Consider the following 20892-nt stretch of genomic DNA (forward strand, 5'->3'; position numbering starts at 1 on the left):
AAGGAGCTCTACTCCTGCAATGCCAACTTCACAAAATGTGTGTCATTTTGTGTCACTAAAGATGGCCACGGAGGTCACCCAGGGTTCCAGTGCCCAATCTGACAGCTGCTCCCCTGATGACACTGACAGAAGCTCCAGCGGGACAAAGTTCTCCATTCCTCCCTCCTGTACAGTGGCCATGACACAATGCCATTTACAGCCAGGAGGCCACATTGCACCTGCCTTATGTACTAATGCACTCATCTTCTTTTTTCTTAAAGAAGACTTCAAGGTATGGCATTTTTTTACATAGCTGGGACCAATCTAACTATGCATATACCATACCAGTGGAATCCCTCTAGAATCTGGAAATCACTTTAGTACACCACCCTACTACAGTGATCTCCACTAGCTTCTGGGTCTTGTACCAAGTGGATACCCTGCTGCATTGTAAACACAGGAGTTTGTGATATCACTGCCCACCTGCCCACCTCATGTAATTAGAGAATGCTTTGGGAATGCAAATGCAATATAAAGCATTCTCTGAACGAGATCCTTACTGTGTGGCTGACCACCTGTGTTCAGCATGCAGCTGGGAAGCCATTCAGCACAAGACTTAGACATGAGTGAAGGTCACAGTAATAGACATTGCTACTACAGTGATCTCTACTATCATTTGGGTCCTGTGCTTCAGCTTGTAGAGGGATCCTATGAGTATGGTATGTGCATTGGTACATTGGTCCAAGCTGCTGTACTTGGGATTCTTTTTTAAGGACACATTAAATTCAGTACTTGGGACTACTAATTCTTTGTTTTCTTCTTGTGCAAGGATACATATCAGTAATATATGTTTTTCTGTGTCCTGTACTACACAATAGCAGATACTCAACCATCATTATTTTGACCCAAAGTTCAAGCCAGTGCTATTATTTTGCAAAAAAGGCTATTCCATGTCCATGGCATGTGGAATGCTCTAAGGCAGCAGGAGGTAAAGGTGTAATATGAAAAGGAAGAGTGTTTGGGTGCTGAAGGTTAGGAGGAGAAGTGTTGGGTGAAGAAGGTTAGGAGGAGAAGTGTTGGGTGATGAAGGTTAGGAGGAGAAGTGTTGGGTGATGAAGGTTAGGAGGAGAAGTGTTGGAGTGTTGAAGGTTAGGAGGAGAAGTGTTGAGTGATGAAGGTTAGGAGGAGAAGTGTTGGAGTGTTGAAGGTTAGGAGAAGTGTTGGCTGTTGAAGGTTAGGAGGAGAAGTGTTGGAATGCTGGCAACAGCAGGAAATATAGTGGGACATTTCAAGGGAGATATTTCACTCCTTCTTGATACAAGGGGAAAACTCTGGTAGATCTACTGCCACCATTCCAGAGGAAGCCCATGTAGAACAATTACTGTAGGAAAAGAAAAATGCAAAGTCATTACTGTTTCATGAGCGTACATACAGAAGACATGGAGAAGCAGGTATTCACACACTTAAACATGTTTGCAGGTAAGGGCCAAAAAAGGTAAGTAAAGACTGTCTTCTTTTACAGGCCTTGCTTACTTTACAGGGTCAGAACAATATAGAACAGTTATGTGCATTGTTAATGTGAGCAGAAATCTTTACAAAAAAAATATTTGGTATTTCAATTGTATGATAATATTTAGCATTGATCCTTGCTGAATAGGAGTTTATTTTGAAGAAATGATGTGTCTTGGTTTAGATTTGACAAAATAATATGAATAATAGAGGACTAAACTTAACCACTCACAAATAAACTACCTGCACAAACAACTAAAAGTAGACAGACGGTTATGTCAGTATAATGAGAACAATGAGAGATGTATGGTACTTTGCTGTATAAAAGGAGGGGAGAGAAGCTATCTCATTGTATTGCTATTGTGATACCCATGCTGCAGAGGTCTGTGTCATAATGGAGAATTATGGGCTTTAATTAAAGAAGAACCCAGTGATCGGAGCTATGGGTGTATCATATACCTACATCTTCCAGTTCTATGTAATCCTGCAATGTATGACACTCTGGAGATCAGGAATGCAGAGCCCAGCCTGTACCCTTCATTTTACTGATGTATCTGATGAATTCCAATATTTTCAGGATGGAGATTTGATCATTGGAGGAGTGTTCACTGTGAGGTCAAAAGAAGAAGATCTATCTTTACCTAAAGAAAAGAAATACAGGTATGTAACTTACTTGATATGGAGAGAAAAATGTGATCAGGGTGACAAAGAACAACAAATCGGATTTTACAAAATGATTGTAAGAAATACATGTGATGGAAATATTATAAGAATGTATATAATGGATATAAAATGTCTCTTCATTTACATGCAAGCCAAGCTGAAAGTGTCAGGGGTGGACTACAGTGATAGGGGTGGGTGACAGTAACTGAAACACTAAAATAAAAATAAAAAGAAAACGAAACTTTGTTTATTTTTGTATCTTTCTGTTTCTTCTTCTGCAGATCAAAGGGATGAACAAATGTTCCTCTGTTTAACCCCTTATTAACCCTAAATTTACTCTAATCAGCCTTAATTAACTCCCTATTCTCCTCCATTTAATTATTATTTTCCTGCTTTTTTTTTTTCCACATCTATTTTTTTTAAACGATAAACAATTAAAACCTGTTTTTGTTTGCTTTGTTAGTGAATATTTTTACATATATATATATATTTATTAACACATATTTACACATTTCACATTGAAAATGCGCAAAAAAAAAAAAAATCAATTTATTTAATTTGTAAATAACTTTTAATGCTTTGTACCATTGCTGACAGCTGAAGTTGTGGTAGGTATTGGTAATTGGTATCGGCAAGTGCTAATAAACAAGTATCAGTACTCGTACTCATAAAAAAAATGGTATCAGTGCCTCCCTAGTTGTATCAGTGATCACTTTACAGCTGTCCTTGGATGATTTTTTTTTTTATTCATCCAGGTAGATGGAGGGATCCTCCCTTTTGAGACATTGTATTCTGGAAGCTGGACTCACTGTCAGAATACTCTGACTTTTGTTCTACTAGGCCTCTGCATTCAGAAAATATATTATGTTCTGGGGATTTAGATAATTTTATAACCAAAAATGCAGATTTTAAAATGTGTGCAAAAAATAAATTAAATGTTCTAGATGGGACATAAAATCTCAGGGGGAAGTTTTTGGGGAAAGTGTAATGTGCACTTATGCTTTAATCCCAATTGTTCTGTTACCATTCTTTATAGCATCACACATACAATCTGTGCTGTTATTTCCCTTTTTTTTACAAACTCCAGCACAGGGCACAATGAAGGGTTCATATACTAAAGTCCTGCTGTGGATTGGCCACTCAGATTGTTTTCATGTGGTTTATGACTTATGTATGTTTTAAAGATCTTAAATCTGAACCCCAGACAGATATAAAAGACACAAATGAATGCAGCTCTGTACTGAATAGTACATCATTACATGTGTAAGTGATGACATTTTACTTGGTATCAGACACAGTCTGGGGGAGGGATAAGACCTGCAAGTGTGTCTGAACTGCAGCAGAGGAAAACCAGGTCTCCTGTACTGTTAGACAGAGCTGTGCGGCAGAGTTGTGTAAATATCAGAACTGGATGGACAGACATACAAATCCTTTGGCAGTTAAAACAGCTCTCATGTATGCCTTTCTTCTTGTGTATTTTATTATTTGCTTGGAGTTTGATTTGAATGCTTTCTCTGCCAGAGCAGTTTCAGTTATCGCACTCCTGGTAAAATGCACATTTTAGGCCTGAAAATTACTTTAAGCTCCCCAAACATTATACAGTATATTTCTGAAAGCAGAGAACCTGTAGAATAAAAAAAAAAGATAATTGTAAATCTTTATGTTGCGCCATATCTGTGCAATTGTGTATGAAACCAATATTTTCAATACAAAATACACTTACATTTCTTTTGGTGCACACAAAGATAGTAATATAATGTACAGTATATATTTTTAAATATAAAAGGTGAGATTGTGTCTAGTAAATAGATACCAAACATGTAAATCTTAAAAAAATGCCTGCACCCACAAAACAAACATCTTTAAGTGACATTTTCAAAAGCCCTTCCAGCTCATAATTTTAGAGTTAACCATAAATATTGGAAGTAAAACTATTTCTCTCCTCCAAAACGTGTTACACTGGTGATGTCTTCCAATGCTAGCTATACATATATTTACATATGTACCTAAGGTAGGGTTGCCACCTGTTCGGGATTCACCCGGACAGTCCATTTTTTTCATTCTCTGTCCGGGTTTCTGACTGCCTGTCACCGGGACACCAGCCACCAGGGAACCCTCAAAAATTATTATAACAGCCCCCATTAAAGCTTAATCAGAATTTAGGATCCATAACATGTATTAGAATGTCACATATCTTTACATACCGTATATACTCGAGTATAAGTCAATCCGAGTATAAGTCGAGGCCCTAATTTACCAAAAAAACTGGGAAAAACTTATTGACCCGAGTATAAGATGAGGGTGAGAAATGCAGCAGCTACTGTAAGTGGAAAAAGAGGGTCAACAATGTCCATCTGAGCTGTATACCTCCCTGTGTCCTGTGCATGTGTCCTGTGCATATGTCATGTGTCCTGTCCATGTGTCATGTGTCCTGTGTATATGTGCATGTGTCCTGTGCATGTGGCATGTGTCATGTGTCCTGTGTATATGTGCATGTGTTATGTGTCCTGTGTATATGTGCATGTGTCATTTGTCTTGTGTATATGTGCATGTGTCATGTGTCCTGTGTATATGTGCATGTGTCCTGTGTATAAGTGCATGTGTCATGTGTGCTGTGTATATGTGCATGTGTCATGTGTCCTGTGTCCTGTGTATATGTGCATGTGTCATGTACCTGTGTCCTGTGTATATGTGCATGTGTCATGTACCTGTGTATATGTGTATATGTACCTGTGCCCTGTGTATGTGTGCATGTGTCATGTGTATATGTACTTGTGTCCTGTGTATGTGTGCATGTGTCATGTGTATATGTACCTGTGTCCTGTGTATGTGTGCATGTGTCCCGTGTATATGTGCATGTGTCATGTGTGCTGTGTATATGTGCATGTGCCATGTACCTGTGTATGTGTGTATATGTACCTGTGCCCTGTGTATGTGTGCATGTGTCATGTGTATATGTACCTGTGTCCTGTGTATGTGTGCATGTGTCATGTGTATATGTACCTGTGTCCTGTGTATGTGTGTATGTGTCATGTGTATATGTACCTGTGTCCTGTGTATGTGTCATGTGCATATGTACCTGTGTGCATGTGTCTGTGTGCATCCTACCTGTGTCCTGTGCATCCCCCGTGTGCCACTCTGAACCAATCAGCGTGTGCGGCGGCCATTCACTGTTCAAAAGCCGCGCCTCCTCCTCGTCCATGATAGGCAGAAAACTCCATTTCCCAGCAGCCAGCGGTCAGCCTATCACGGACATTCTATCATCCTCATACCACGGACGAGGATGAGAGAATGTCTATGATAGGCTGACCGATGACTGCTTATCGCAGACGAGGAGGCGCGGCTTTTGAACAGTGAGAGGCTGCCGGGTGCTATGTAGCACACGCTGGCCGCCGTCTGCCTGCATGACACGCTGATCATGTAGGCAGACGGCGGTGACTTGTGTAGAAGTTGAGGAGGGCACTTTCAGCTCCAAAAAAGGGGCTGAAAATTTCAACTTATACTCGAGTATATACGGTATATGTAACTGTCTTGATGGAAACAGCCCTAATTACAAGGGACTTGTTTCTCTCTGTGGAGGGATATAGAGCCTCCTGGCCGCATTTTCCGATGCTCTGCTTCTAGTACCGGCTACTGGAGCCCTGTTGGGATTGGTCACTGTTCACATACTGATCTAGTGGAGGGAGCTGTGATTGTGTGTGGGTGGGCAGAGGGCGGAGCTGCACGGAGTGTGAGGAGGGGACAGCAGGACAGAGAGGGGAGGAGAGAAGCCGGCTGCCCATTACCAGAGTAACTATGTAAGTATTCATCCCACAGTATGTTGTGTCTAATGTATTTATGCATGTTTGTGTGTATCTGAGTACATGTATGTATCTCAGTGTGTGTGTGTATATATGTGTATAATTGAGCATATGTACAATATATATCTGAGTGTGTGTATATATCTGAGTGTGTATATATGTATATGTGTGTATATATGTGTATATGCATGTTTCTTAATATATATATATATATATATATATATATATATATATATATATATATATATATATATATATATATATATATATATATATATATATTTGAGTGTGTATGCATGTTATTAACTGAACATATTTCTATATCTGAGTATGTAATTTACTAATATATACAATACATATAGAATAGTGTGTTAATTTTTTTTTTTAGGTTTATGTATCAGGTTAAGTTCAACTTTTGGGGAAAAAAATTAAAATGCCCATTTTTTTGCAGGTAAAAAATATGCAAATATTTTGTATATAATGTCATGGGGGGGGATTGGGAGGAGAGGGAGGGGGTAGATGCTGAACATGTTACATGTTATGCCCTAAATACGGATGTAACATGTAACTTGTTCAGAAGGGTAAACTTAGCCATTCATTTTAGTGGCCAAGGGGTAGTAAAACCAGTGCTAGGGGAAGAGGGCTGTGCTGGGAGAATGGAATTTGGTGGGGGGAAGGATTTGTGCTAGGAGGAGGAATTTGGGCTTAGAGGAAGGATTGGATTTGGAGGATTTGTACTGGGGAGGTGGCATTTGTAGGGGAAGGGATTGTGCTAGGAGGGGGATTTTTGGGGGGAGGGGGGTTGTACTAGGAGGTAGAATGTGGGGGAGCTACAGCTGCTGATTAGCATTTTCTTGACAGGGTCTAGTGCTGCTGTCGGAATCCAATAGGGAGATTCCTCCATCCACATTACTTCATTTGATTGGATCAAGTTAATTTTTTTTGTCGTTCAGCCCACTGGCTGAATGAAAAGTAACTGTGTATGGCCAGCTTAACAGACTCCTGCACTTTTCACACTATTGTACATTACATACTTCTGACCAAAGTGTTCATTGTCTCCACAGTTGCTGGTTGCTTATTAGTCCCTGACTATTTTAATGATGGTCTTCTTTAAGGTAGGCTCAAAGAGTCTGCACATAAAATCATATGTAATGGTAGCGTTTCATTTTTTTTAGAATGATAGTGCTGATGGGTATGCATATCTATGAGACTATTTCTTGTGGCAAAGCAAACAAAGCCTATTTTATGAGTTCACAAAGGTTTGATTTATTAAACCATATTCCTTTAAGCCCATTCACTGTTCTCTGTAATTGGACCAGCACCCAGTGTTTGCCGTCACGCGCTGTGCATGCCACATTACTGCTTAAGTTTGGGTGTCCAAAGTTTCCCCAGGTCTTGTACAGTTCTAGCAACACCACTGTATTATACCCAGGCCATCCACAATGACCAAGTGTGAACAAGATATGGTGAAAAATACCCCTGCGCTTGTGAGATGGTTTGCTGTAAAACAAAGGTAGTATTGTAGTCAGTGGTAGGACTGGGGGAGATGATGGAGCATGTCCCGCTGCCTTAACTGACCAGGGGTGGTCTGAAAAGGACTGTTTAGTAGGAGGTGGCAGCAAGACATTTTGTATCCAGACATCAGCTACCTCAAGGACACCTCCTCCCTCCTCCTTCCCCCCCTTCTGCTGCCAGGATCATACGGCTCTCCACTCCTAAGGATCTCTACAGTTTACAGCTGTTTCTACACACTTCTCCTGAGACAGGTTAGCCACAATGGTCTTTGTACCTTCCTTATCCTGTTAAACCCACTAGTGTCCATAAGAGCTTGCTTACTTTCCCTGTTCAACTTATGTTTTACTACAGGCACATCTGACAGCCTAACAGCACCGCAAAAAGAAAATACAATTTATTTACATTCCAATTTCATCCATAGGTAGGTGCGATCTGTCATCAGCCCACCTGTCTGCCACCTCCAATTTTTGGCCACCAACACCAGATTATCCCCCCAACATATCCACTCCCGCCACTCTCCGCTATTGCATTGCACAAACTACACATTCCCACTCTACCGCCATGACACTTGTTCTACATAGGCACAATACATGCTGTGTAAGGGTGGTCTCCACATGTGTGTGCATGCATGTGGACATGTATATGTATGTATGTGTATATTTATATATATATATATATATATATATATATATGAATATATATGTGAATATGTGTATGTATATGTGTATTTATATATGTGCACAGATTTATGTGAATTTATGTGAATATATACATATATTTATTTTATACATATCGTTTCTTTATATACATGCATATGCATTTTAGATTTTTATGTACATTTGATATATGCATTTTGTGTATATATTTTTGTGGATTTCCATCTGAATGAACACATTTCTGTTTTTTGCACAAACCACGTGGCCATCTTTGTGCCCCCATTTGTGCTTTCCGTGAACATGGGCATACCTCCACACATCTTTTCCAGCGTTTCACATGCTGGCAGAGACTTTACATGCACGCGCATGCCCTTTAGACAGAAGCACAACCGGTTTTACCATGCCGAGAGACAACATCTCTTAATGTGTCTCAGTGCACTTTTTACTTCATTCATTATTGCCCCCCCCCCCCTTTCACATGCATATATGTGTTTTTTATGCATTTACATGTGTTTGTATTATGCACATGTATGTGTATGCATGTATATGCATGTATGTGTACACGTGTATATGTGTGTACACCTATGTATGCATAGATTTTTCATTTGTATGTGCTTAGACTAAAATCTCATGTTCTGTGCTTCAAAATTCCACTACCTATCACCAATTCTTTGTATTGATATGATAACTTTTATTTCTAATATATTTATACATATATATATATATATATATATATATATATATATATATATATATATATATTTTTTTTTTTTTTTTTTTTATCATTTTAAGTTTTCACATCTGACCTTTTTGAATGCATTTTTCAATGTAAACTTATCTTACGTCTCCAGTCTGTAATTGTACAGTATATATTGTTCTGATCTATACCCCATCTAGAACACCTGGACGTGGACTGGTATGGAACTTGGAATAATCAATTGTCCATCACAGGACACATCCTCCTACTAGCCACACCACCTCTCCCCATGTACACATGTCGGCCTACCGACCCATACAGACTGTGCTCCAGTTCTCCTGGCTCTGATGAAGAGGTTTTCATCGAAACGCATCAGCCTTTTTTAAACACCTGCCGCAATATGGGCACACCCCAATTTTAACTTCCTAGTACTTATTTTGTTACCTGTTTTTTCTTTTTTTATAATATTATGTAGTATTTGTATTATTTTATATCTATATGACTATTTGTCTGTATTCCTTTACATAAATAAACCATACATTTCTTGATGTAAGCGTCTGATCACGCGCCTTCCATCCACCTCCTACTAAACATCCACAATGACCACCAACCTCATAAGGCACACAATACTCCACTCCTGGGCTGATTTAACCTAACATTTAAACCAGGGCTCTCAAACTGGCGGCCCTCCAGCTGTTGTGAAACAACAACTCACATCATGACTCTGCCTGTGCTTGCTTGTAACTGTCAGCCTTGCAATGCCGCATGGGACTTGTAGTTTCGCAACAGCTGGAGGGCCACCAGTTTGAGACCCCTTGATTTAAACAGACTGTTTGCGAAGTATTCATTGAAATTTTTTTAGAAGCATTGTCCATCTCACTACCCCCCTGTCCACTCCCACTCCAATTTCTTTAACAATCCTATTGTCTATAGTGTATGCTAAAAAGAAAATGCCGTGCATCAGTAAAGTGTTCAGGTTTGGCTTGAAGAAAAGGTGGCAACCCTAGCATAAGGGCATCAACGGTCATTTGTTACTCTTTGCTTTATTTATTTATTTTTTCCAGTTTAATTAAATTTAACTTCACTTTGAATCTTTGAATTTTTCTTCTTTAAGGTCTGTTAAGCCCCCAATGTGATAGTATTCTGCAGTGACAGGTTCTCTTTATGGAGACATCAGGGGTCTATTATTTTCCCAGAGCTGATAAAGGACATAAACTCCCTGATCAGCTCCTACACTTGCCATTAGCGCCTGTTATTTGACAGTCACAAACCCAGAAGTGCTTCCAGGTTCGCTGTATGGAGGAGAGATCAGGTATGTTATCTCTCCTCTGTTCACACCGCTAGTCACCCTGATAGTTGTGGTGGTCCTGTGCTCCTGGTAGGAGTGGGAGAGCCTAGGAACCACAGTGAGGAGTCACATGCTGGGTCTTCACTAGTGATGGGCTTGATGTTCGAGTCGAACATAAGTTCGACTTGAACATCGGCTGTCTGTTCGTAGAACAAACAAACATATGGGGCACTTGCGGGTCGTTTGCTGCTGGAGGATGTGGAGCTCCCCCATAATGCACTACAAAATCACAGTGCATTGACAGCTGCTGATTGGCCAAAGCATGCACCTGAACTGTATGCTTTGGCCAATCACAGCGCAATGTGCTATTAAAGCCATCATGGCTCAGGGGCTAAGTCCACACCCCACACTATATAAGGCTGCCTACATGGCGGCCGTATGTAGTGTGTTGTAGTGGAGGGAGATTAGGCAGGTTAGTTTAGGCAGGTAGTGTAATATATATAATAGAGTGCAGTGTATATAACGCAGTGCAGAGTATATAGTGAAATGCATAGCATATACTACAGTGCAGAGTATATAGTGCAGTGCAGAGTATATACTACAGTGACATGCAGAGTATATAGTGCAGCGCAGAGTATATACTACAGTGCAGCGCAGAGTATATTGTGCAGAGTATATACTACAGTGCAGTGCAGAGTATATAGTGGAGTTCAGAGTATATAATACAGTGAAGTGCTGTGTGAATAATACAGTGCAGTGTAGTGTTTATAACACAGTGTTGTGATGCTACTGAAGTGTCGGTGTGTCACCACTGATCCCATTTTTTTATTTCATTAATCATTTTTTTTTGCAGTATCAGGTTCTTTTGCTGCATTATTATTACTCCCCTTCTGTGTCACATGTGTTATTCCTTCTGCGTCAACACAGCAGTGGTATACTTTTGATTTTTAGGGCATAATTGCTGTCCCCCCTTCTGCGTCGCAGGTTTTTTCTCTTTCTGCGTCAGCAGTGGTTCCCTATTTTTTTTGGGGGGGGGGGGCTTTTTAAATTATTTTTTCCAAAAGGAGCAAAAAAAAATCTCCATAAATTCTGTTCCTTCTTCTGAGTCGCAGGTGGTCCTCCTTCTGCGTCACCACTGTTTGTTTTTTTGCCTTTTTATTACATTTATTTTATTTTAGTTTTTTTTTTTCAGCAGCAGCAGCAGCAGTGAAAGAAAAATTCTCCACAATTGCTGCATCATTATTTTCTTTATTAAAAAAAAAAAAAAACTATAATAAAACGGTTTATAGTGCACCAAGCAAAAAAGTATTGCACCCAAGCACCATATTCCCTTCCCATACTCTATAATAAAGAGTTATAAACCCCCCCCCCCCAAAAAAAAATAAAAAAGAATAATAAAACGGTTTATAGTGCACCAAGCAAACAATAAATCCCCCCAAAAAATCCCCATCATGTCCGAAAGGCCAACAAGGAGAGGCAGATGCTCACAGGCCACTAAAAGAGGGAAAGCAGCCTTGTGTCTACAGAAAAAAGTGGTGATCATGGACATGGTGATTCTTCCGCAGGCAGTGCACGCTTGTCCTTTTTTTTCCACTGCTGGCCGTGTTATTGAGCCACAACATGCAGAAAAGTTGGTGGATAACTAAGCCATCCTCATTCTCCTCATCCTCTGTCACCCAGGTTCAGAGTAGTTTGCCTTCCACCGCAGCTGCCAAAGCGACCTATTTCACCGCCTCCTTGTCCACACCTACTCCTTCCATAGGCCCACCATCATGCACGGAGGGGTCACCTGAATTATTGAGTCACAGTGTCAGTTACATGCTGCTGGAGGATGCGCAGCAATTTGAAGGCTCCGATGTTGGTTCCCAGGTTGAGGAAGGGAGTAACATGAGCCCAGAGAGAGGGGGTGTCACAGAAGGACAAGAAACTAGCAGTCATGTTCACCAAGCTGCAGTATACTGCCAAGTTTGCTCCAATGACGAGGAGGGAGGGGAGGATGAGGCCACTGACTATACATGAGTGTCTGAGAGAACAAAGGATGAAAGTGAGGAGGAGGAGGCACAATTCCAACAAGTCAGGATGTCCTCCAGGGGCTGGCTTAAGGGCAGCCACCCTATTGCATCACACCACAGAGCTCCACAGGTGCAGGACGCTGCTGACTCCCCGCTGACTTCCAAAAGTTCATTGGTTTGGGCTTTCTTCAACACATGTGCAGCAGACCGCAGCGTTTCTGTTTACAATCTCTGTCTGAAGTGGATCAAGCATGGCCAGAACACCAGCCGCTTGGGCACCACATTCATGACAAGACATATGATGACCTGCCATGCAGTCCGGTGGCAACAGCACCTGAAAGACCCACATCATAAAAAAATGCAGACTTCTCTTTGCTCCTCACCTGGGATCTTTACTCCTACTATACCTCAAATTTTCTTAAAAACCTGCATTGAGAGGAATGATGGTACAGCAATGGGTGCCACAAGTACTTGCACCCAATCTGTTAGCAGCACACCACCTGTTGATTTCACCAGGCAAATTTCGCTACCCCAGTTGATAAACCGTAAAAGAAAAAAAAAAATACTGTTCCAGTCATGCTTCCCTGCTGACAGCTGGGAAGGATGCTTACAGGGTTTAGTGCTGGAGCTTGTTCCACCACACCTCCAAAAAGCTAGTGGTGATTCTGCCACATCTGTCTGCTCCACCCCCTCCTCTTCTTCTTCCTCTATGGCCTCTTCTGCGGAATTGTGCTCTGAACCAGCAGTGCTCCCTAAGCATTCAAGGGGCTACGCAAGCAGTCAGGCTAAAAGATGTTATGCGGTGCTTCAGTTGGTCTGTCTAGGCCATAGGAGCCACACTGGGGCAGAGATTCTGTCAGCTCTGCAGGGGCAGGCTCAGAGGTGGTTGATGCCATGGCAGCTTGAGCCAAGAATGGTTGTATGCGACAATGGCACCAACCTCCTCTCCGCCCTCCGACAGGGACACTGACACATGTTCCATGCTTGGCACATGTCCTGAATTTGGTGGTGCAGTGTTTCTTGAACAGGTACCCAAGCTTACAAGATCTTCTGAGGCAGGCCAGAAAAGTCTGTGGCCATTTCCAGCACTCATTCAATGCCAGTGCTCTACTTGCTGACATTCAAAGGTAATTCAACCTGACCACCAGCCATCTGATTTGTGACAAGCCCACCAGGTGAAACTCAACATTGGCAATGCTACAGCAGCTGCACACACAGCAGAGGGCCATCAATGAGTACCTGTGTGAGTATAGAAGAAAAGAAGGCTGGATGGCTGCAACTCCTATGCAATTTCTTTATTCAATTGCCAGATACAAAGCTGAACTACAGGTATCAGCTTACATGTTTCACACCAAGGTCGGGTGCTTACTCATAGCTCAAAAAACTGGTGTCTACAGACAGGTATATATACACACAAGTACATAGATAATTACATGAGGTGAAGGTTATCAATTGACACCCTAATTAGCAATCAATTGATTAGTTAAACAAGTGTCAGAAAAATGTGTCAAACTGAAACTTCTCACCGTTACCATATAAATGAGTAAATAAACCACAAATGTGTGTATTTGTTGTGCCCTGTTGTGAAAATCCATAATAAGGTTGTAAAAACAATAATAGTGGAACCAAAACAAATATGTGCTAGACGGACAAACAGAAAATCCATCTAAAAGTGTAGGTGTATTTAGCACAATGATTTAATATTAATGGAGCTCATAAAATAGGGTTTAATTATCAAAGGAATTTAAATGAATTTTATCATTTCAAGTGTACATTTTATTGCTAAAACCTCACAACTTTCTCTAAAATATAATCTTTTTATACTGTGGTTTTTACAACTTCAAAAATGTTTTTTGGATTATAGTGGGTCTTATAAGTGGGTCTTACAAAAATGAGGTGACTGCTGTATGGTGATTGGTGACAATACCATACATACAGAGACACAAAGTATCAGGAAAAAGGATATATTGTCCTCTCACCTGAACAGGTGTCTGAATCAAATAACAGAAAAAAAGATTACAGTGCACACATACAAAAATGACATTTAACTCCTGTAAGGCTATTTAAAAACACCTGAGCATATTCAGAAAATATGGGGACTTAGTTACACCATATGGCCATATAGTGCTAAGCCTACTACTACGTCAAAGTACCCCAATATCAGTGGGTCCTACACTATCCATAGAATGGAAGATCCTGCTTCTCTGAACCATGGGAGAAATACAAGAGGCAATGATGGGGGGGGGGGGGGGGGGGGGTGCTCCAGCCCAAAGGGATTTGGTCAGAATCCATACACTAGACAAACAAAGATTTGGGGGGCACACCCTAAAATAATGAATTTTTTAGGGTGTGCCCCCCCATCATTGCCTCTTGTATTTCTCCCATGGTTCAGAGAAGCAGGAACTTCCATTCTATGGATAGCTTAGGACCCACTGATATTGGGGTACTTTGACATAGTAGTGGGCTTAGCACTATATGGCCATATGGTGTAACTAAATCCCCATATTTTCTGAATATGCTCAGGTGTTTTTAAATAGCATCTTTAATGCATTTTTTAGGGTGTGCCCCCAAATCTTTGTCTAGTGTATGAATCAAAGAACAGACCCTTTTAAAAAAAGCACCCACTCTATTGGACTCTTAAATTGTTATACTGTTTCATAAAACATATTTCCCAGCGCCAAAGAGTTATTTTACATTTATAAGAGAGAGGGGGAAGGTTGGGACTTTAAATGAGGCACCTATATGTATATAGTGTGCCTCCATCCCTAATGCAGGAAATACAATGGAGGTTTGGGACTTTGAATGAGGCCATAGACAGTGTGGAGGTAGATAGAAATGGAAGTACATATACTTTATTCATGAAACAGCGTACAAACATGATCAATACCAGAAACCACGTAAATGAAAAGCATTATAGTGAATGACAATTCATCAATATTTACACTCACATATATATGTGCATGTGCAATACAAGCATCTAGGGTACATAATGTATAGTAGCCACGTGCCCCATGGCGATCTGATTAGATAAGTGGACACATATTGCAAGAAAATTCATATATGTACATATAATATAAAATTATAAAACAACACTAGCCGGAATATTATATAAATTCCGGCTAGTGTTGTTTTATAATTTTATATTATATGTACATATATGAATTTTCTTGCAATATGTGTCCACTTATCTAATCAGATCGCCATGGGGCACGTGGCTACTATACATTATGTACCCTAGATGCTTGTATTGCACATGCACATATATATGTGAGTGTAAATATTGATGAATTGTCATTCACTATAATGCTTTTCATTTACGTGGTTTCTGGTATTGATCATGTTTGTACGCTGTTTCATGAATAAAGTATATGTACTTCCATTTCTATCTACCTCCACACTGTCTATGGCCTCATTCAAAGTCCCAAACCTCCATTGTATTTCCTGCATTAGGGATGGAGGCACACTATATACATATAGGTGCCTCATTTAAAGTCCCAACCTTCCCCCTCTCTCGTATAGATATAGGGATGGAGGCCATGAGACAGGGGTGACAGTGTTCCCCTGCCTCCCATGCTGTGAGGGCTATTATATCCAGATGGTGATGCACCATGTTGGGCATTGCTCTCTGGATACACCATTCCAGCACACTGGCTTTGTGTTCCAACTTCTTATATGGAGTATCGTATGTCCAGGGCTGTTTTTACTGTGTCTGCTACTCGGGAGCTGCGATGCGCTCTGCGTGGCCACACCCCCCTATCGCCCCTCCTTTTGCCCCCTCTTGGGGCTGGGAGGTGCGTGTGGGGGAGGCGGCCGGTCACAGCGCATCGGCGCCACGCACCCTTCTCCACATGTGACGTCACGTCCAGGCGTCATGATGCGGCAGTATGTGGTTCTTCCATCTCGGCCGACGTAGCTGGGGAATATGAGCGTCTCACGTGGGCGGGGGTTACCGTCGACGTCGGACCTCTTCCCCGCTCAGTACGTGCCGGCGTGACGCTGGTGGGATTCAGCGTGCGCGTGCACAGGGCGGCTATATCTAGCCCCCCAGGATGCAATTCTTTCTTGCTATCACCCATTGGAGATGTCTAGCTCACTATCCCACAGCTCACCTTTAGTCCAGCTACACAAGTAAGCCTTTATTAAATTTAACAACCTATTGGTCATGTACCACTGGTTACCTGTTACTTTTGGGTGAACAATCAATGTAACACACGATTATATATATCTTTTTAGACTCTCTCTGGCAGTCACCAGTGGCATACCATCCAGTCTTTTCAGATTTACTAACAACTTGTTTGCCCAATCCTGGGGAGGCCTTTCTACTCGGCACCCTGTCAGCGCGCTGCCGTTTCTTACCTCAGCTCCCGTTAGAGACCACGTGGCCCTGGTTCCATACTCATTACTAGGGATGAGCCGAACACCCCCCTGTTCGGTTCGCACCAGAACATGCGAACAGGAAAAAAGTTCGTTCGAACACACGAACACCGTTAAAGTCTATGGGACACGAACATGAATAAACAAAAGTGCTAATTTTAAAGGCTTATATGCAAGTTATTGTCATAAAAAGTGTTTGGGGACCTGGGTCCTGCCCCAGGGGACATGGATCAATGCAAAAAAAAGTTTTAAAAACGGACGTTTTTTCAGGAGCAGTGATTTTAATAATGCTTAAAGTCAAACAATAAAAGTGTAATATCCCTTTAAATTTCGTACCTGGGGGGTGTCTATAGTATGCTTGTAAAGGGGAGCATGTTTCCTGTGTTTAGAACAATCTGACAGCAAAATGACATTTTGAAGGAAAAAACTCATTTAAAACTACCCGCGGCTATTGCATTGCCGACAATACACATAGAAGTTCATTGATAAAAACGGCATGGGAATTCCCCAAAGGGGAACCCCGAACCAAAATTAAAAAAAAAAAATGACATGGGAGTCCCCCTAAATTCCATACCAGGCCCTTCAGGTCTGGTATGGATATTAAGGGGAACCCCGGCCAAAATTAAAAAAAAAAATGACGTGGGGTTCCCCCTAAATTCCATACCAGACCCTTCAGGTCTGGTATGGATTTTAAGGGGAACCCCGCGCCAAAAAAAAAAAAAAAAAACGGCGTGGGGTCCCCCCAAATATCCATACCAGACCCTTATCCGAGCACGCAACCTGGCAGGCCACAGGAAAAGAGGGGGGGACGAGAGTGCGGCCCCCCTCCCTCCTGAACCGTACCAGGCCACATGCCCTCAACATTGGGAGGGTGCTTTGGGGTAGCCCCCCAAAACACCTTGTCCCCATGTTGATGAGGACAAGGGCCTCATCCCCACAACCCTGGCCGGTGGTTGTGGGGGTCTTCGGGCGGGGGGCTTATCGGAATCTGGAAGCCCCCTTTAACAAGGTGACCCCCAGATCCCGGCCCCCCCCTGTGTGAAATGGTAAGGGGGTACATAAGTACCCCTACCATTTCACGAAAAAAGTGTCAAAAATGTTAAAAATGACAAGAGACAGTTTTTGACAATTTCTTTATTTAAATGCTTCTTCTTTCTTCTATCTTCCTTCATCTTCTGGTTCTTCTGGCTCTTCTGGTTCTTCCTCCGGCGTTCTCGTCCAGCATCTCCTCCGCGGTGTCTTCTATCTTCTTCTCCTCGGGCCGCTCCGCACCCATGGCATGGGGGGGAGGCTCCCGCTCTTCTCTTCTTCTTTTCTTCTCTTCTTCATTTTCTTCTCCGGGCCGCTCCGCAATCCATGCTGGCATGGAGGGAGGCTCCCGCTGTGTGACGGCGCTCCTCGTCTGACAGTTCTTAAATAACGGGGGGGCGGGGCCACCCGGTGACCCCGCCCCACTCTGACGCACGGTGACTTGACGGGACTTCCCTGTGACGTCACGGGGAATGCCACAGGGAAGTCCCGTCATGTCCCGTGCGTCAGAGGGGGGCGGGGTCACCGAGTGGCCCTGCCCCCCATTATTTAAGAACTGTCAGACGAGGAGCGCCGTCACACAGCGGGAGCCTCCCTCCATGCCAGCATGGATTGCGGAGCGGCCCGGAGAAGAAAATGAAGAAGAGAAGAAGAGAAGAAAAGAAGAAGAGAAGAAGATGAAGAAGATGAAGAGAAGAGCGGGAGCCTCCCCCCCATGCCATGAGTGCGGAGCGGCCCGAGGAGAAGAAGATAGAAGACGCAGCGGAGGAGATGCTGGACGAGAACGCCGGAGGAAGAACCAGAAGAGCCAGAAGAACCAGAAGAACCAGAAGATGAAGGAAGATAGAAGAAAGAAGAAGCATTTAAATAAAGGAATTGTCAAAAACTGTCTCTTGTCATTTTTAACATTTTTGACACTTTTTTCGTGAAATGGTAGGGTAAGTACCCCCTTACCATTTCACACAGGGGGGGGCCGGGATCTGGGGGTCACCTTGTTAAAGGGGGCTTCCAGATTCCGATAAGCCCCCCGCCCGCAGACCCCCACAACCACCGGCCAGGGTTGTGGGGATGAGGCCCTTGTCCTCATCAACATGGGGACAAGGTGTTTTGGGGGGCTACCCCAAAGCACCCTCCCAATGTTGAGGGCATGTGGCCTGGTACGGTTCAGGAGGGAGGGGGGGCCGCACTCTCGTCCCCCCCTCTTTTCCTGCGGCCTGCCAGGTTGCGTGCTCGGATAAGGGTCTGGTATGGATTTTTGGGGGGACCCCACGCCGTTTTTTTTTTTTTTTTTTGGCGCGGGGTTCCCCTTAAAATCCATACCAGACCTGAAGGGTCTGGTATGGAATTTAGGGGGAACCCCACGTCATTTTTTTTTTTTAATTTTGGCCGGGGTTCCCCTTAATATTCATATCAGACCTGAAGGGCCTGGTATAGAATTTAGGGGGACTCCCACGTCATTTTTTTTTTTTAATTTTGGTTCGGGGTTCCCCTTTGGGGAATTCCCATGCCGTTTTTATCAATGAACTTCTATGTGTATTGTCGACAATGCAATAGCCGCGGGTAGTTTTAAATGAGTTTTTTCCTTCAAAATGTCATTTTGCTGTCAGACTGTTCTAAACACAGGAAACATGCGCCCCTTTACAGGCATACTATAGACACCCCCCAGGTACGAAATTTAAAGGGATATTACACTTTTATTGATTGACTTTAAGCATTATTAAAATCACTGCTCCTGAAAAAACGGCCGTTTTTAAAACTTTTTTTTGCATTAATCCATGTCCCCTGGGGCAGGACCCAGGTCCCCAAACACTTTTTATGACAATAACTTGCATATTAGCCTTTAAAATTAGCACTTTTGATTTCTCCCATAGACTTTTAAACGGTGTTCCTCGGCATTCGAATTTGCCGCGAACACCCCAAATTGTTCGCTGTTCGGCGAACTTGCGAACAGCCAATGTTCGAGTCGAACATGAGTTCGACTCGAACTCGAAGCTCATCCCTACTCATTACATCTTAGCACAAATGACCTTCTGTAAGTATCCAGGGCTGGTTTATTTTGTCCTTCCCTGTTATGTTTTATTACATTCCCATTTATTATATTTTGTTATTCCCTGTAGATGTCCCCAAGCATCCGCCCCTGATGAGTGTGTTTTCACACGAAACGCGTCGGGCACTGTGGGGATGCAGACACATGCCCCCATCAAATTACCTATTCTTGTTCCTTGGGAATTGTCATACATCTTGCTCCTATCATCTACTTTGAATACCATCCCTCAACTAATTATGGTCTTATGGTTTTTGTGATTTGTATTCCGGCTAGTGTTGTTTTATAATTTTATATTATATGTACATATATGAATTTTCTTGCAATATGTGTCCACTTATCTAATCAGATCGCCATGGGGCACGTGGCTACTATACATTATGTACCCTAGATGCTTGTATTGCACATGCACATATATATGTGAGTGTAAATATTGATGAATTGTCATTCACTATAATGCTTTTCATTTACGTGGTTTCTGGTATTGATCATGTTTGTACGCTTTTTCATGAATAAAGTATATGTACTTCCATTTCTATCTACCTCCACACTGTCTATGGCCTCATTCAAAGTCCCAAACCTCCATTGTATTTTTTACATTTATAAAGTATCAAAATATGTCGAATGGTTGATAACCTACATAAAGAAATAAGTGTTATTTTGGGATGACTAATTAAGGATATATTTATTTTATTTTATTATATTGGTTTAATTGATTCTATTCTGCCCCATCCACTCCACCGATCGATGTGTATTATTATTATTAAATATGCATATGGTGACTAGGGGTGAGCTTTCTGTTCGGGTCGAACATGAGTTCGACTCGAAACATTGGCTGTTCACCCGTTCGTCGAAAAAAAAACATTATGGGCCAAAGTGTGCCATAATTGGCCAAAGGCAGGATAAAACTATGTGGTTTGGAGCCTACAAACATTAACGAGATAACTAATAATACAGTATCTGATCTAACAAGAGAAACGAACTGGAGGTTCAGATATTTCACATCAAATGGTGTACAACCTAAACGGATAGATTAGGTGGAATGCCTGGGGGGGGGGGACATGTGGGGTTAAGGTATTGGAGGTGACCTGGATCTTAGGTTTGTCCAGTGTAGTGGCAAGATCTGCCCGCAGGCACCAGTCCATGTAGCAGAAAGGAGTCATATGGGAAGAGATTTCTTCAAGAGAGAAAGACTGTTCCATGAAGCGACGCCATCTTGCAATGAAGCGTTTCAGTGATGTAGAATGTTGGGTGATAGTGTCCAATTTCTTAATGTGAAATAGTGTTAAAAGTGCTTGTTTAACTAAGGCAATTTGAGGCGGGGAA

At 42.1% G+C, this 20892-nt stretch overlaps 1 protein-coding gene across 1 annotated transcript in view; it reads left to right on the forward strand.

Moving 5' to 3' along the window:
- Positions 1-1930: 1930 nt before the first annotated feature.
- The window catches only part of LOC141130771 (vomeronasal type-2 receptor 26-like), a 132440-nt gene continuing 113478 nt past the window's right edge, over positions 1931-20892 (forward strand). The window contains exon 1 of the mRNA XM_073618160.1: positions 1931-2148. Coding sequence (XP_073474261.1) covers positions 1931-2148 — 218 coding nt within the window. The remainder of the gene's footprint in view (positions 2149-20892) is intronic.

This window comes from Aquarana catesbeiana, linkage group LG01 (assembly GCF_042186555.1).
Source record: "Aquarana catesbeiana isolate 2022-GZ linkage group LG01, ASM4218655v1, whole genome shotgun sequence".
NCBI classification, from domain to species: Eukaryota; Metazoa; Chordata; class Amphibia; order Anura; family Ranidae; genus Aquarana; species Aquarana catesbeiana.